The 19,085-nt window shown below is 39.3% G+C and overlaps 1 protein-coding gene and 1 long non-coding RNA gene across 2 annotated transcripts in view; one reads left to right on the top strand and one right to left on the bottom strand.

Moving 5' to 3' along the window:
* Positions 1 to 706: 706 nt before the first annotated feature.
* LOC138032805 (uncharacterized) lies at positions 707 to 8,546 on the bottom strand. The gene is made up of 3 exons (XR_011128466.1): positions 8,425 to 8,546; positions 7,789 to 8,115; positions 707 to 1,562 (listed from the first exon to the last, which is right to left on the bottom strand). It is a non-coding gene; the product is annotated as an uncharacterized lncRNA (long non-coding RNA).
* A 2,446-nt stretch (positions 8,547 to 10,992) lies between these two features.
* Positions 10,993 to 19,085, top strand: part of LOC138032779 (uncharacterized) — a 9,591-nt gene continuing 1,498 nt past the window's right edge. Inside the window, exons 1-7 of the mRNA XM_068880504.1 lie at positions 10,993 to 11,619; positions 11,708 to 11,854; positions 12,311 to 12,433; positions 12,631 to 12,753; positions 13,073 to 13,195; positions 16,806 to 17,159; positions 18,740 to 19,085. The exon at positions 18,740 to 19,085 is cut by the window's right edge and continues 1,498 nt beyond it. Coding sequence (XP_068736605.1) covers positions 11,301 to 11,619; positions 11,708 to 11,854; positions 12,311 to 12,433; positions 12,631 to 12,753; positions 13,073 to 13,195; positions 16,806 to 17,159; positions 18,740 to 19,085 — 1,535 coding nt within the window. The 5' untranslated portion in view covers positions 10,993 to 11,300. The remainder of the gene's footprint in view (positions 11,620 to 11,707; positions 11,855 to 12,310; positions 12,434 to 12,630; positions 12,754 to 13,072; positions 13,196 to 16,805; positions 17,160 to 18,739) is intronic.

Raw genomic sequence — 19,085 nt, 5'->3', positions numbered from 1 at the left:
GTCCACACGTATCCGGATACACAGCGTATACAGAAATTTCCACTCTGGAGAGCGTATACAGAAATCTCCGGATACACCGAGCGTATACGGCGGACACGTGTGGACGCTAGGTGTATCCGCATAAAATAAATTGCTGATACAAAAATCTCCGGATACGTGTGGACGGGGCATTAGTAATACATTAGTCACTGATGAAGCGTTATTATGGCGACAGAACGTTTTCGTTTTCCCATAACCGAAAAGGAGGAAATCGCCTTGCTGTCCGAAGCAGGTATCTGTAAATACGAAATGGGAAGTGAACGTTTTTACCACCTGGCAGAACGCAAGAATGAGCAAAAAAGTGCAACTGGAACACAAGGAAGAAACGGACTTGAGTCTTCCGATCTCGAGGACCTATCAGTACAACTTGAGCACATCTCTGCAGGGAGTTTTAACTTCTGGCTTGGCAAACTTATTTGTGAAGTAGAGATATAAAGTGACGAACGGTACCCTGCTAAGATGCTTTACCTGCTTGAATAATTGCGTTATTAACTGGAATTTAGCAAATGTTCATTGCGAAATGGCGTTCAACATACTAGGGAAAAGTAATACAAGATTAAACGACAATCTGGGATGTTTCAGGAAATTTGTGTTGCATATTGTCAGGGAGAAAATTTGTCGGGTAAATAAAAATAAATTCATGTTAAAAATATGACCATTGACCACCTTTATGTTTTGCATTTTAATCAGTAGAGATCTGTATCAAAAGTTAATGAATACTAAGCAGCCGAGTAGGAGTCTGTGTCAAAAGTTAATACAATTGATTAATAATTCATCATCGCCAGCCTTTCCCTGCTACATATTCAATCCCTCTCCGTGCTTTCAGACAGTTGATTGTATTGGGATTTATGAAAGTGCACATGTGACTCCAATACTGCCCACTGATTATGAATCACTCTTATGAATTGTTAGTGAATTTTACAAACATTTTGGCTGCTGCCTGAGTGAACTAAAGCTGTTGCAAAGAAGACTGAAAACGACATTGTAATTTTGCAAAAAATTGTCTAGTGATCTCTAATCGTGAGAACAGAAATAATGGTGGGTTACCACGGGTCTTGTTGTTCAGCTGCAGAACTAGGAAATTATACCATCAATAATAACGACGGAGGTCAGTGTATCTTGAAATGTCTCGTGCTCAACCGCTTAATTTAATAACATATTATCAGTGGAGCTCGGCAGGTCAGTGCAAAACATAAAAGGAATAGAAATGACTCATAGTTGAAAGATTCGTTTCAGCGTTGGGTATGAAATATTTTACCTTCTTATTAATAAGGTGGAAACAACTGAAACACTTCGAAGTGACAAAAGATGTAAGCGTTTCGACTGTTTGGTGAAAGTGATTCATTCCCCGTATTTGAATGATAGGTCCTTGCGCATGAATAGTTCGTAATAGCTGGGCACTGTTTGGGATTCTCTTTACCAGGTTTTTTGCGGTCAACTCTCATGGCCATCCTTTATGACATTGGGCACTTCGTAACAATTACACGACGCAATATCCCATCTTAATATGACAACCGTATTTGCTGTAAAAAGAATGAAAACAGGCAGAATTATAATTAAATTTAAGTCCCCAAACCATGTAGCTTAAGGTAGTTGGCAATTTCAAATCGGGAATACAACAGACGTGCTATTATTATTATTATTATTATTATTATTATTATTATTATTATTATTATTATTATTATTATTATTATTATTATCATCTTGTTTTCGCACATTGGATTTCCAATGGAACTTCAGTACTCCAGTGACAACAAGTCTCCTCAAACTTCTAGAACCCTCCTAAGAATCCTTGCTGTGTTCAGAATCACACTTTTCTGAAGCTCGTCTATCTTGGTCTCTATACCAATATTCTCTAGTCTGTGATGAAATGGTATATGAAATGAATCATATATGAACTGCGGATATGAAATCAAGTGAAGCTATGATCTTCGCAGTTATGAGCGCAATTTTTGCAATTGCGTAGAGAAGCCTGAAAAATTCAGGACTTCAACGGGGTTTGAACCCGTGACTTCGCGATTCCGGTGCGACGCTCTAACCAACTGAGCTATGAGGCCACTGACTTTGGGAGCTGGCCATTTGTGGGTTCTAATGGTCCCGTGAGGAATGAATCAGTGATGAAATGGTATATGAAATGAATCATATATGAACTGCGGATATGAAATCAAGTGACGGGTTCAAACCCCGTTGAAGTCCTGAATTTTTCAGGCTTCTCTACGCAATTGCAAAAATTGCGCTCATAACTGCGAAGATCATAGCTTCACTTGATTTCATATCCGCAGTTCATATATGATTCATGGCCAGCTCCCAACGTCAGTGGCTTCATAGCTCAGTTGGTTAGAGCGTCGCACCGGAATCGCGAGGTCACGGGTTCAAACCCCGTTGAAGTCCTGAATTTTTCAGGCTTCTCTACGCAATTGCAAAAATTGCGCTCATAACTGCGAAGATCATAGCTTCACTTGATTCTCTAGTCTCGTCTTTAAATCCTTTGGAACTGTTCCAAATGTTCCGATTACAATAGGAATTACCCTTGTTTTCATTTTCCATAACTTTCTCAATTCTCTTGCTAGATCCTGGTATTTTACTACCTTCTCGACTTCTTTCTCCTCAATACGGCTATCAAATGGTATTGCAAAATATATTATTTTGCAGCATTTATTTCTCTTTTCAACAACAATCATGTCCGGTCTTCTTGCCTCTATTACGTGATCAGTCTGTATCGTAAATCCCATAATATTTTACATCCCTCATTCTCTAGTACTGGCTCAGGTACATGTTCATATCACTTTTCATTGACAATGAAACCTTTCTCTTTACAAACTTCCCAATGGATGTTCTTACCCACCCAGTCATGTGTCTTTTATACATGTATTCCTTTTGTGCTAATTTAGGGCATTCACTCACAATATGATTTATGCTTTCATCCACCTTTCTACACATTCGACATTTACTGTCCTCTTGAGTTTGATATATTCTAGCTTTCATCAGATTCGTTGCAAGCGCCTGTTCTTGTGCTGCCATAATAAGACTCTCAGTCTCCCTTTTTACACTTCCTTTCTTTAACCAAAGCCAGGGTTCATTCCATAATATTTCTTTCGTCTGTCGTACAAATTGTCCGTGCATAACCTTTTCCCTCCGCTGTTCCTTTCTTACGTATCTTATACTCAACCTCTGTTTCATTATTATGACCACCGCTGATCTTTCTAGCAGCCTTTATCAGTCTTTCATCACTATCACTGATATATCTCTCCAACCCCAAGGTAGCAAATTCTATACAGTCTTCAACACTAATTAGTCCTCGTCCACCTTCTTCTCTCGGTATGTAGATACGATCGACATTACTCTTTGGATGGAGACCAGTATGTATGGTAAATAGTTTTCTGGTTTTTCTATCTAGATCTTGTAACTCTGACTTTCTCCAGTCAAGGAATGCAGCAAAATATCTCAGGAGAGGAATAGCCCACGTGTTGATAGCTTTGACAAGGTTACCCCCATTAAGTTTCGTTTCTAAAATTTTCCGTACTCTCCTTTTATATTCTTTGGCTACTGTTTCTTTCATCTCTTCATGCTTAATCCTGTCAGCTTCTAATAAGCCCAGATACTTGTAACTATCACCGACTTTCAGTCCTTGTATGGTTTTGTAGTCCAGTAAATTTATGCCTTCTGATTTAACAACTTTTCCTCTCTTCATTACTAATACAGCACACTTTTCTATTCCAAATTCCATCCCTATATCTTCATTAAACACCCGAACCGTTTGGATTAGGGAGTCCACCCCTTTTTCATTCATGGCATAAAGCTTTAGCTCGTCCATAACAGGAGATGGTTGATTCTCTCTCCATCATCGGAGAATTTGTATGTTGGCTCGGCTTTTCTTGAGATGTGAGTCAACGGTATTAGTGCTATCACGAATAATAATGGTGACAGGGAATCCCCTTGGAATAATAATAATAATAATAATAATAATAATAATAATAATAATAATTATAATTATAATTAATATTATTATAATATTATTATTATTATAATAATAATAATTATAATTATTATTATTATTATTATTACTATTGTTGTTGTTATTATTATTATTATTATTATTATTGTTGTTGTTGTTATTATTATTATTATTATTATTATTGTTGTTGTTGTTATTATTATTATTATTATTATTATTGTTGTTGTTGTTGTTATTATTATTATTATTATTATTATTATTATTATTGTTGTTATTATTATTATTATTATTATTATTATTATTATTATTGCATTGCTTGTTGTCTCTGCATTTGATCGTACCCGTGAAAACACGTATCTTTTTAAGTCGCTTAACGAAGTCTGCAAACAGACCACTGTCCGGAAGACGGTTACCTTTTACTTGTTTTGCTGGGTATCACTATGAAAATTGACTTTCTGGAAGCTTGTCTCGTTAGTCTAGTCGATAATGGAAACCGCAATGAGAAGTCAATGATCCGGGTTCGACTCTTTGCCTCACTTATCCTGAATCTTCTCTGCCTATTTAAAATGTTTCTTTGAAGTAGATTGTACGTCGCGTAAGTTGAATAAAAAGGGAAATGTCAATTTGTGGCATGGCCCTAACGAAAAAACCTCTAGAGGAAAAATGTTAGGAAATCTGGGGCGGAACCAAGGCGACCTTCAATTCACCCATCGACGAAGGTTGGACTGGACGGGCAAGCTTACGTCTGGCGCCCTCGAGACATGACTTAACGAGAAGAAGCCGGCAATCTGGTGAGCCCATCTGATCGAATACACGGCAACCTCGAGCAAGTAAACGCCCGTTCCCTTCTCCATGGCTGAAATGCAAAACTCAGATCAGTTAGTGACAGAGCCACGTGTAGCGGATGCGCCGGAACAAATGGGACGTCGGTTTTGGACATAGCTAGCCTACAACTGCCATTTATTCCAGCCGGAAAAAAAAATTAAATAAATAGAAGACTGTGGAAGAGGACTTGGAACAGAGTTGAAGCTCCATCAAGTCAGGCATCAACCTGCCAAGGTGCACATCACGAAGCAGACTGGTATCAGACCAAGCGCCAACATTGAAAACTTCTCAAAAAAAAAAAAAAAGAGATGAAACTCGCCTCATGCATGGCATCCATCATTGCCTAAATGTCAATCACCCCTCTAAAGGGGAAAAACATATAACTGGTGAACATCCAACCAAATGCGCACTAAACGGCAACACCACTCTAAATGAGTAACTTGCGGTGCTTAAATGGAGGCCACCCGAAGAGGGCAAACCTTAGTGATAAAAGAAAAAAAACCCTAACCTAATCGGTGCTTTAGGCCCATTGAACATAAAAACAAACAATCTTTCAACTTTCACCTCGCAGTAAATTAAGATTTAACGAAAATCTAAACTCAAGGCAAGCATCGTAAACATTGCACACCCACTGAAAACTGACGGTCTTCTCTTATAAGAGACTTTTTGCCCCGGGCCTAGCCTTTCAAGAAAAGGTCACGCATCCTGGGTAGAGGGAAGAAATACTTAACATATGGCTGGAAAGAGCGTGACCCGGAAGGCAAGAAAAGGCCAGAAAATAACTGAGGGCCATTCTAGAATAATCAGAGTGCCACAGCCACGGCAAGCTTCAAGATGGCGCACACACTGAACCACCAAATTCACTGGATGGCACAGTCAGTTGTCCCCGCGATTCCACTCCTGAGGCAAGACACCGACACCGTAGGTTCCTGGTGAAGCATACGTAGATTTGAAAAGGGGTAGTTTGAGCGTTGTAGTGGGACGCGAAGCGATCAATTGTGTGAAGCTCCACTGAGCGTCTAACAAACGAAAAACAGCACGATGCAAGGACCAATTGCAATCGTCTGGATCTACGAACCGACTCAACAAATCGGCTCTGTCGCTAAGAGGTCGAGGAATCTACTGAGCTTCCAAAAAGGCTGCGTTCTCTAAGCACAGGTGAAAAATTTCAAGGGCCAGGGTCTAAAGATAGCCAAGGAGACTGCGGGCGGCGATTTGGCTGTTGGTCTTAACAATTACCCTTTTAGACTGAGGCTGGGTTGCGTATGAGCCAATACGTGGAGAATAGCTTTGAGCTCACTAAGCATGGAACTCTGGGCGGCTTCTTTGGGCGTCCACGTCCCACGAACAACAGCATCACCTAGACAAGCGGAAAAACCTTTAAAGACAAATCTACTGGCGTCGGTGAGCACCACGGTAGACGTTGACGGAAGAGGCCTGATAGAATAACCGTTGAAATGATCGAGATTGCACAGCCAGAACCTCAGCTCTTCCAGCAACGCAGGATTGCATAGCACATTTGGCGGGTAAAAAGGCGGCAAATAGGCCCAGCTGCAAGGGATGTTCCATAATTATCGGATAGATACAGAGCCGCCACCAATCGCAAAGCTCAGAAGACTTTGTTACAGTCCTTTTTGACACCTTATTAAAATATTTGGTTGTTAACTACCTTTGTGCTAGTTATTTCAACGGGGAACGTAACACTTTTGTGGAATGGAACTCGCAGCCAAGGCAGAAAGCCGATCGGGCTGACTAGCAAAGCCATCATCAAGGTATACGAAGATTACATGCCCCATAGACCTCCCTCGCTTAACCAAAAGACGCATAAGATTAGTGAAACAAAAACTTGCGGTACTCAAACCAAATTGGAGAACTGAGAAAGTACAATACCTAGGAGTACCTTTAAATAGCCGAGAAAAACCCAAATACTTTTGGTGGTCTGGATAAATATCAACGTGGTGATAGCCTGATTTGAGATTCCAAGAAAAAAAAGACAATGATTCTCCTCAATAACTTGTGACAAGGAACGAACAAGAAACTCATTAATGGACAACGATGAATAACAAGGCGGAGTTTCTTATTCTCTGCCACAGTCAAACGGTTGACACAATGCAGCGGTAAATTGTGCTCAACAAAACACCCATTACAGAGGAGTTCCGATAATTTTTATGACCTCAGCCACAAATTCAGGATGTTTACAGGCAGGCATGTTATTCCAAAGAAAACAACGCGAAGGAAACTGACTGAAAGGTAGCCTATACTCTTCATTCATAACATTTAAGACAAAATCCGAAGCGGCTAAGGATGAGGCCCAAAATTCGGAAGAAGCTTTCAGGCGTCCTTTAACGCTGGTAGTATCACCATAGCCGGAATTAAACTCGGCCCCAAGGTAAACGTTAAACGCGTCAAAATTATATTCAACTCTCTGATTCGGGACGTTACCATGTTCTACTCATCTAATCGATCCAGCATTCTTCGGATCAACAGAAGATTTCTTGCATGCAAGACTCAAGTGGAAGATCAACAAAGAGGGCATAAGACAAATAATAATGACTGCGCAAACTAAAGCATACATGAGAACAATAAAGCGGACGGAATAAATGATTAGTAAAGCAACAAGAAAAATGCGATGTGTAGTTCATACAGTTTTCGACCCGAAGAACTCACACCTTGAAGACACAATTTATATGCCAATATGTAAAACAATACCACAAAAGAGTTGATTACCAATAACCCTAAAAGACAATTATACGCATTCTTTTAGCGACGCGCAGAAAATAAGTATCTGCTAAACCGCAGATATTTTAAAACATTCTGCGCTACCCAAAGAATTACGACACAAACGCAAACAGACTAAAACCCCAATTTCTGGAAAACATTGGATATGGGTCGGTCGAATGACGTCATATCGAAGCGAAGGCAAAAACAAAGAATGTCCTAAGTAAAGGCAAGAAAATCAAACTCAATACTTATCTTGAAGCAAGGCCCCAAACGACTACGCTTTTCATCAAAATTACGAGTGCGTGTGGATTGAAGATGATGATAAAGCTGCTTGGGAGCTGAACAGCTTGTTCCTCTTCTGTCTGACTCTCTTTGGCTTCCCTTTCCGCTTTAATCTCAGACCGGGAAATCCGCTTTCCGTCGTAGGTATCAGAATTCAAGCCATCACTTAAATACTTGCTGACTGTATGTTGACCAACCAAATTCGCTCTTATCTGCTAACTTGATTGCCTTGATCAGCTGGACTACGAGTTCGGAGCCATCCTCCAAGGAACTGTTTACTTTTGAAATGCGTCCTGAAATAGATTTCCAATTAGTGAAATCTGCGACAAAATTCGTTTTCAGATTTTGTGTTTGATTGGAAATGGGATAATTGGAAGTCAGCAAGTGGGCAAGTTGCTTTTGCCACGAAGTAAGCGAACATCTATTTCTTTACCTGTAAATTCATACAGAGGTATTAAACGTAAAATAAGTAACAGTGGACAGCAGCAATTCACTGCTAGGAAAAAAATGTATTGCTTGCACTCCTGGGCCTGACAAATAGGAAATATACCTGAAACTAGTAATAATGCCAGCTTTTTGTTTAATACTATATCAGCTATTACCCTGCTTGATAGAGGTTTCCTAAATTGGCCTCTGGCAAGAAGGAAACAAAGCCTCAGCACGGATCTCTTCAAAATCGTCCAGAACTTTGAAAGAAAAATTAAACAAATAACCGGTGTAAAAGCCGCTATAACCATATTGAATTTAAACGCTTGAGTGGAAGTGACGTTGCATTGATATCACAACGCGCATGCGTGACAGACCATCGGGGAGATCCGTGCAGAGTTTCCTTTCCTTGTCACTAGAGAGGACAGTAAAAGACAGCCACCAAGCGAGGTAATTATTTCTATTGGCACAAATTACAAAAATTACGAGGCAATGATAGTCTGAAAGCAACACGAATCACCAAAGGAATCTTCTGTGTAAAAGACGCCATTTCAAAATAAATGCATGTGATTATTTCTTTTGTTGAAACAGCTGCTGTGCACCTGTAATTCAGCTATTGCCACAACTGGTAACAATAAACAAGTCTATCTGTTGATCTAAAAAGTTCGGCTTCATATTGCGGAGATAATTCCAGTGGAAGTTGGACAAAAAATCAGAAGAGAAACTACCTTAAGTGTTTAATACATTAGGGAGCCTACGCAAGGACGACGATGACGCCAGTGAGAACGTCTTCTTAAATATATTATTTATCGTTATTGTAATAACTTTGTTATAACCTTAAGTCGTTCGGAATGGAAAGTGTGTATCAACATTGCAGGAATAAAATTGGCATGGACGGTGTGGTTGTTTGGCGAGAAAATTGAAAAATGTACCGTTATGCTCTCACGTCCTCCTCACAACCTGAATTTGGTCAATTCACGGCGTTGTGGGGACGAGGACGGCAAAGAAATGTACCAACATGAAAAGCGCACGTGCAGGGCATTAGAGGTATTGTTTTGTGGCGTTCTCGTAACCGTCGTCGTCGTCCTTGCGTGATCTTCCTTTAAGGGAGCTAGCAGAAGGCTTTCGTTTCTTGAAGCAGTAATACCCGCTAAGACGTCCAAAACTGAAATAAGTTGATACTGTAGGTTTCTTTTAATTACTTGATTAACCCATATATGGGTTGTAAATACTTTTTTAAAAAGCTTTTGCTAATATAGTATTGTAATTTATAGACTAGACAATTATTCATTCGTGTAATTTTGACTATATAGTGTTATATATTGTTATTTTATTGTAAGGCGCATTTGAAAACTGCATAGTTGAATTTGCGCGGTATAAATAAATTTTATTTTATTATTATTAATAATATTTTTTGTGAGACTCTTTATTTTAATATCTGCGAGGGGAAACAAACTGACGGATATAAATTGATTTAAACTAAGGCATTTATTCGGCACTCGATCCAAATATGGGTAATGTTGTGGCCAAGAAGGACTATGAACAAGAAGTTAAAGTTGCTCTGTCTTACGAAAGTATGTTGTTGCGAATGTTCTGGAAATGCCCAGTCGCCGGTTTTACGGACTAAGATTTCTGGAATTTGAAAAAAAACCCAAAAAATGACTGAGGCATAATAGAGTACTTTATTAATAATTTATTATTCGTTCCATTATCGGTCACCAGAGCCTTGTGAAATTGTAAATTAGGGAAAGTTTATCGTCGTGAGTGCCTCCGTGTTTGCAAGGAGATTGTATTAAGTATTAGCATCCCAATATACTTCAAACCAGATTCAATTTTAGTCCAGAGATAACATCTTAAGCGTTTCAGATTCTTTGATGGAATCAACATGTTGTCCCTTCCGAGTATTCTAATGTCCTTTTAAGTATACATATGAATACGTTCACGAATTTTGAACTGGATGAAGAAAAAGAATCCATAATAATTTACAGGTCTCAGATGTCTTTAAAAAAATAAATTCTCGGGAGTGCGTGATCTAGAATATGCACAAACCATTAGCTTAAATTTCTGTGTAAATAGCCTGACTAGAATTTCTTGAGTACCTCTGAGTTTGTAAGGAGGCAGTAAATATTAGATTAAATTTTAGTCGCGAGATAACATCTTAAACCTATATCAGATTCTATGATAGAATCAACATGTTGTTCCTTCGGAGTATTCTAATATCATTTTATGTATACATGTGAATCCGTTCACGAATTTTAAATTGGATGAAGACTAATAATCTATAATAATTTTACAGATCTGAAGATGTGTTTGAAAAATAAATTCTCGTGCGTTCGTGATTTAGAATGTGCACAAACTATTAGCTGGATATTATCTTCCTGTGTAAATAGACCGGTTAGAATTTCCACCATCTATTTAAGGAAATTTAACACAATCTGTTCTAAATGTATTGCCACAATCGATTGTTGACTCAAAATTGCAATTTGGGTAACTATTCAAGAGACTTCTTATCCTGTCTCTAAGGACTAGTGCTTTGTGTATCACAATTTGATGTCTTCTCTGATTGGTCGTGCAGCCATGGGATACGATCGAGTTGCAAAGTAATGATAATACTTGAGAGAACGTTGTTTGTGCGTACCGTAATTCACTTTAACCGATCTTTACGATCCATTTTACAAGCAATATTGAAGAAAGGTTTACTGACATCTCATTCTCGGTTTATGAGAATAAAACTCTTCCGCTCGTGCTCGCGGGAACTTGCATCACCAGATTGAGTGATGAGCTGAATTGAGAAAAAAAATCAACAATGAATTACCTGGAAACAAAATATCGTTTTAGTTATTATTGAGTCACATTCAAATGCGGCAATAAAAACTTACGGGGTTATGTTACCAATAGCAAATATATATAGAGATACCAACGAACCGAAACCATCAATGCACTGATATATCAGAACTGCTAGTGATTAGAAAAAGATCTAGTTTATAGGTCTGCATTTTTAATCTCTTTTTAGCTGTCTGGAAAACGTTTTACAGCTGTTATCGCAAAAGAAATGAAAGTGCTGTCAGTGCTCTTGATTTGTGTTGCCTTTTGTCAAATTGTCGATAAAACGAAGTCACAGCAATGTCCTGCATTTGGATCTGAGGAGTCCATCTTGGGATGGATGTTGCAAGGACACTTCTATCAAACAATGATGGCCAATATTGGCCTTCATTGCCTTTCCGTCTGCCTCAAGGATGATCGATGCCAAAGCTTCAACTTTGTGATGTCTCTCCATATGTGCGAATTCAGTGATCGTACCAAGGAAGCCAGACCTGAGGATTTTATTCCTGATGGAGACAGATATTACTTCAGAAAATACATAAACAGAGGTAGGTGGACTTTAACAAACTAGGCTTGTTGCATGGAAAAGACTGCTAAAACAAATATAAAGAAATAATCCCAGTTTCTCAACTTCAGTCCCACTAGGCTCCATCTCTGACCTAGCAGCCGAGTCCTGCAAGGAAATTAAGATGAGTGAAGGAAGATCACCCAACGGCAAATACTGGATGTCTTCAATAAAACCAGGGATTCCAGTTCATGCATTTTGCGATATGAAAACTGAAGGTGAGCTCTGATAACTTCGCACTTCTGTAATTAATCTTCTTCTCCATATTCTTCTTCATCTCCATTGGCTATATCCTAACGTCAGGATTTATGTAAGTTATCATCGTCATCTCCATCTCGAACCCCTTCTTCATTTTCACCTACATCCACATCTTAAAGCTCATCCAAAATTTACATCTTTATAGCCCTTATATTTTTATCTGGTTTAATTTTATCTTCATCTGCAGCTCCATCTGCTTCATCTTTCTTCTCTTAACCTCATCCGTGTACCCTTTTTCTCCTGCAATCCTTTCACGGTCTCGTTCTCCACCACTTCATCTTCTTCCACGTTTTCCTGGTTCCCTCGAAGTCTTTTCGGTTGCCTTATCCTGTTGCACTTAAACGGCAAAATAATGGGGCGGGTTTGGAGATGGACTACATGCTAATCGCGGTTAAAATTGTTCCTTTATGTTGTAGATGTTAATGAATGCACTGCTTCTTCACCTGTGTGTCATGTATATGCTACATGCAACAACACTCTTGGTTCCTACAGGTGCACTTGCAAACCCGGATATGTTGGGGACGGAAAAACTTGCAAAGGTAATTTAAAGTCCACCAGACACAGTTCAAACAAGCATTTTGTAAAATAAGAAGGTAGTAGCTTTGCACGCAAATCTAGAGTAAGGGCTACAGTCAACGATTTTGAATTTTACGTCTTTATAAAATAAACTACAATAAACTACAATAGCTAGCCGGGGTCAGATTCCAGCTAAATGTTTTGCTTCTTTTTTTGGCAGATATAAATGAATGCACTTCTTTCCAACCCGTCTGTTCCGTTAACGCTTTGTGCATCAATAATCTTGGTTCCTACAGCTGTTCTTGCAAGCCGGGATACTCTGGCAACGGAAAAATATGCAGAGGTAGATTTGACAACATAAAAAGCCAGTTTAAATATATCGTATCTTTTGAAAGCACTTGACGAAGACTATAATTCTACACTCAATGATAACGACATTACTATCTACTTAGAAAGTTGAGTGCTGTAGGGAGCCAAGGTGTGAAGAAAAACCCACTAATATCCTGCGACCTACCTTCACAGTAGTCGGATGCTCATCCAATTGAGTAAGGGCTACAGTCAACGATTTTGAATTTTACGTCTTTATAAAATAAACTACAATAAACTACAATAGCTAGCCGGGGTCAGATTCCAGCTAAATGTTTTGCTTCTTTTTTTGGCAGATATAAATGAATGCACTTCTTTCCAACCCGTCTGTTCCGTTAACGCTTTGTGCATCAATAATCTTGGTTCCTACAGCTGTTCTTGCAAGCCGGGATACTCTGGCAACGGAAAAATATGCAGAGGTAGATTTGACAACATAAAAAGCCAGTTTAAATATATCGTATCTTTTGAAAGCACTTGACGAAAACTATAATTCTACACTCAATGATAACGACATTACTATCTACTTAGAAAGTTGAGTGCTGTAGGGAGCCAAGGTGTGAAGAAAAACCCACTAATATCCTGCGACCTACCTTCACAGTAGTCGGATGCTAATCCAATTGAGCCGCCCGGTCGGCGGTCTTTCCACTGAATATTTCAGTAATTTCTAAAAGGGAATAAATTTTTGTAAACTAAATGTCATTTTGTTATGTGAACACCTGGCGAAACGCAGTGCGGGATAGCAGTGCAAGCTCTCTTTCGCTTTGTAAAACTCCTGCACTGATATAACTCACATATAAAACCCTGTTTAACGACCACGAGGTAAATCTGTTCAGAGGTGGAGCCAATATCAACACAATTAAGCCTCTGGGTTAAGATTCAAGTTTACAAAGTATTGCACTCCTCGTCTGTGTTTTCAAGTACATTCAGTCATCCGGAGAAATCCTTGACTATTGCTACGTCATAGCCTCGATCAATCGGGTACTTTTAAGTGCGCACGTGTCCTTTCATCCACAAAACAAGAAAAAAAAGGACCAAAGCTCACGATGCAAAACTTGTCTTTTCACTCTTCACACCAGCAAAATATCGGGTTCTAAGCGATCTGTTAAGATCGCCGATCGTTTCACATGTCCCTCCGCAAATGTCCTTTATTGTATAATCTTTACGTTATGCAATAAATAATTGTACATTGGCGAGACAGGTAGACGACTTGGCGACCGATTCCGCGAACACCTTCGCGATGTTGAGAAGAATGACAAGGATGCATCTAAGCCAGTCGCTCGTCATTTTAATCTCTCTAACCACTCCAAAGTACACTTGGCCAACTGCGGCTTTTCCCTACAGCAAGGTAAGACGGAAAGCCGCAAGAGTCTGGAAAAAAAATTGATCTTCCAAATCGGCACCCTTAATCCCCACGGTATTAACGAACGCTTTTCGTTTAACTAATGCATTCCTATTTTTCACGTTGCCTTGTTAACACCAATAGCGTAGCTCCTACTCCACTATAAAGACTACACACAGCCCATGATTCCTCGATTCGCTCTCACGAAGGGCTAACGCTCGAAACGTCAGCTTTTAGAATCCTTGTACGGTGGTCAATTTACATTTTCAAAACCAATTTTTTGTTAACTGAAATCATTGACCACTTTACATTCACCTCGACAAATGTAATCTATTGCATCACATGCGCATTTTGCAAATGATATACATTGGCGAAACTAGATTATTAGACTTGGAGACCGCTTTTGCGAACGTCTATGGAGGTATATCTGTGACAAAATTCAATACTGAGATAGAATTATCGAAATTCTGAATGCCTCAATCCTATCTGGATGGCAACAAGCCGATTCTGCAAATAGCCCTCACAGAAACAGGCATAACGCAAAGCGGCATCACGCAAATAATCATAACGCAAAAGGCATAACATAAATAGTCATACCGCAAAAAGGAACAACGCAAAAAGGCATAACGTAAAGAGGAATAGCGCAAAAAGCAGTAACGCAAAAAAGGCATAACGCAGAAACAAATAACGCAGAAAAAACATAACGCAAGTATTCATAACGCAAAAGGCATAACGGAAAGGCCCTTTTGAAGAATGGAGACTAGCTGTGTATTCCGTAAATAATTTCAGCTCTAAAAGGAACGTCAATTGATTAATCAAGGAAAGGATATATAATAGCTATCGAACTTTTTCTTCCTGTTCACGTTATGCCTCTTTCCGTCATGGCTCTTCGTTATGCCTCATTGCGTTATCCGTTATGCTTTATGGCTATTTGCGTTATGCTTCGTGGCGTTATGCTATTCGCGTTTTGCCTATTTGCGTGATGTCTATTTGCGTTATGGCTGTTTGCGTCATGCTTTTTTGCGTTATGCCTCTCTGGGTTATGCTTTTTTCCGTGATGGCCATTTGCAAAATCGGATTGTTGCCATTCAGCTTTAGGTTGATGCATTCAAGATTTGGATAAATTTATTTCAAATAATGATAAATGAATTTTGTCATAGATATACCTCCATAAACATGTGCGAGACGTGGAAAAAACGACAATGAAACATCAAAACAAGTCGCTCCACACGATAACCTTCCTAACCATTCCAGCCAAACATAGTGATGAGCGGCCTTTCCCTACATCGGGACAACACGGCGATCCGCAAAAATACACAAGAAAGATGGTTTTGAAACTGACTCCCTCTCTAGCGAACGCTTTTCTTTCAACTAAATTACTCTTGTCACCCACAACGGTTATATCCCCACCACTAGCTTACCGCCATCTTTCACTGTATAAAAGGCTAACAACCCATAATTCCCTAATTCGCTCTGAAGAAGCGGTAACGCTCGAAACGTCAGCTTTTAAATTTCTCCAAGGTTGTCAATTTACCATTTTAACCCATTTCCAAGTTTAACAAAGCCTTTCAATCTGGTCTTTCGTATTCGTCTTATCGCGGGTAGGTAGGTCGTTGCTAAGCGAGGGTCAATGTCATTTCATCCAAGGTTATGTTAATCAATGTTCTTCGTTCAGTAATAAAAGGTAAGAACATTTGAGCATCACGATTTTAGTCGCAAAGTCATCGATCAAGGGAAAAGGGGAGTGTGTTTGGTGGACGGGAATTGTCCTGCTCCAACTTTTGAACCACAATAACGTCTTTAATAATTAAGGAAATTCAGTTCTACAAAACCTCAACGTAGTGTGAAAATTTTTTTTATGATGTAATGTTTTGGAAGGAATTTTTCTTTTAAGTGCAAATGATTGAAGCGTTAAAAGATTGGTTGCGTTGTTCTTTTAAAAGGTATTCTAGCGGTTTTCATTAATTTTGATCCAACTCCTGTCCACTATTTGGCTCGCACACCGCAAACTTTCGCTTTTGGAGACGTTTTCAAATGACTCTCACAAGTAATTACGCGATTGCAATTGCTATGCTTGATGATTGGTTTACGAATCTCGGGCCAGTCTAGCAACCAATGAGAATGAAAACCAAAACCGATTTTTCCCGCGCTTTGAGCAAGTTACATGGAATTGCTAAGAATCTGGATTATTTCATTGCGCTGTTTGCATCTGCTGCCATTGGTGGAACTAATTACTTTGGTATTTGTTTTACGACACTCACTTGAAAACAGCTCTAATTTGTGTCCCACCTTTTTGTTACCATCACCATCGTCATCGTCATCATAAGCAACCATTTTATCCACTTTACTTCACAGTATTTTGTTTTTCGAGGTTTTTTTTTTAATATTTAACTTGTTCCATAGCATGCGCCTCCGCAAATTGTTCCTTTGTCATCGAAGTTATAATAATAATAGTAATAATAATAATAACAAATATAATAATAGATCATTATTATTATTGTTATTATTATTATTATTAGTAGTAGTAGTTGTAGTAGTGGTAGAAGTAGTAGTATTATTGTGATTATTGTTATTATTGTTATTATTATTATTATCATCATCATCATCATCATCATTATTATTATTATTATTATTATTATTATTATTATTATTATTAATTTTGTAAATGTACCTTTTGTCGGCCTCTGCAGCACCAACGGTGTCTGTATCATACTCTTGTATGCTGGTCCGTGACGTCACCAATACAGGCGGAATAATACGATCAAACCACAATCGATCCCAGTCAACGTACAGCAGCAATATGGATTGTTTCTGGAAATTTTCCTCAAACGCCAAGCTTCATCTTACCTTCTTCCGGTTTCTAACGCAAAGTGGATATGATTTCGTCACCGTGTACGATGGGAATTCATTGTCCTCCCCTTTACTTGGGAGATTCAGCGGAAGCTCTGTTCCTTCGCCTATCACGAGTTCTTCAAATCACCTCTACGTTCGCTTTACTTCCAATGGCGGAACTGAATACAGTGGATTTGTCGCACGTTACGCAGGTATTCAACGGTCTAAAGCGTACTTAGAACTGATAGATGTATAGAGCCCCAAATTTATCGCATCCATTGACCTGACTTACTCCTTCGCATTCTGCCGAAATTTGGGATGCTGGGATGGATTGGCAGCGGTAACATTCGCCTGCTGGTAATGCGGATGGTTGACGCCCCAGTTAAGTCAGTGGATTAAACCCGTTGGTTCTCTGCTCTGATTGGACAGGTTTTTTCCCTGATACTCCGTTTATGCTGTTTGTGTTTCTTTGCTTGCATGTCCATGTCCAAGTCCAAATAATACTTTTACTCTTTCTTCTCCAAGCAGTTACAGAGAACGGTTTTTGGCATTCTACCATTTAGAAGGAAATTTGTTAGTACCATAGATCGATCGATCGATCTATCTATCTATCTATCTATCTATCTATCTATCTATCTATCTATCTATCTATCTATCTATCTATCTATCTATCTATCTATCTATCTATCTATCTATCTATCTATCTATCTATCTATCTATCTATCTATCTACCTATCAAGTTAGGAATATGGCAAAGCAGAGTACAGATAGCCGCGCCGTATTAGAGACAGTCATATATTAGTGGCACGCCAATCAATTGAGGACAGGCAAATTGTATATTTTGCTCGAGATACTCGGCTAAAAACACGACAGTGAAACCACTCATGATCACATGCAGGAGCCTATTAGAAGGAGCCTCCATATCCAGTAGATCTTTGAGTCAACCTTTGCCCGTATCTTTCTATTTTTAGAACGAACCCTTGAGCAGAAAACTCGCATTTACATAAATTTACATCAATTTGCACGATTTAAATACAGTTTTACTGCTTTATTTGTCTTCGTTAGACAAGGAATTTACTCTGATTGGCCTTTTAAAACGGTGTGTGCAGAGCCGAGGAACTCGTGGCGTTCTAAAAATAGAAAGATACGCGCAAAGGTTGACTCACAAGGGCGTGTATGAGGGAGGCAAGCTCCTACTCATGGGCTCCTGTCACATGACACGGTAAATCACGCTTATCCGTCAACTGAACAAGCGTTCGATATAGAAAACAACCATAAGTAAGCAACAGGCACTCTTCACAAGGCGGAGTTACACCGTATTAACGATCAAAACCAAAAGGCCACAAGGTCTAGGGAGGGCAAAGATCACGACAAGAGTAACGATGGCGACCAGAGAGCGGGTGCAGTGTATTTGAAAAGCGTAGCTAGCGAGCCTACAGCTTGAGAGCCACGACCTCTTTCCTTGTACCTGCTTCTATCTATCATTAGTTTGTTGCAGTTTCTAACTTGAAAACGGTGCGCCTATTACTATCTTTCCGTGCCTGGTTATTTCAAATCTACTATGTCCAGTCAATAGTAGCTAAGTTTTTGTAGTACACGTTCCTTTCAGGATGTAACTTTAGACGGTGACTTCGTTCTACAACTGTATTAATCTTGGAGATTGGCTTTCTTCACTAAAGCATAAATGAGCTTGACTACATATGATTCCGATCAACGCGACAGTATTTTAATGTCAGTCTACTTTTGATAGCCAATCAACTTATATTATTGTTTTTATTATCATTATTGAAAGCAATCAGCCCTGGCTCAATCCGTCTAAAAGGTGGCTCCAAATCAAGTGGCAGAGTGGAGATTTTCTATAATGGTCAATGGGGCACAATTTGCGACGACGCATGGGATATGAACGATGCGACAGTAATATGCAGACAGCTTGGCTTCCCTCGTGCTTCTGCAGCGTACCGTGGTTCCAGTTATGGTCCAGGTACCGGTCCTATTTGGATGGATGACGTAGCTTGCTCAGGCAGCGAGGCACACATCTACGATTGCAGGAATCGAGGATGGGGTGACCATGACTGCACTCACAGCAAAGATGCCAGTGTTAAGTGTCCCTGGATTCGTCTAGCTGATGGCGGAGCTAA

This window comes from Montipora capricornis, chromosome 14, assembly GCF_036669925.1.
Source record: "Montipora capricornis isolate CH-2021 chromosome 14, ASM3666992v2, whole genome shotgun sequence".
In the NCBI taxonomy this organism is placed as follows: domain Eukaryota; kingdom Metazoa; phylum Cnidaria; class Anthozoa; order Scleractinia; family Acroporidae; genus Montipora; species Montipora capricornis.
This window is presented reverse-complemented; position numbering and strand designations above follow the sequence as displayed.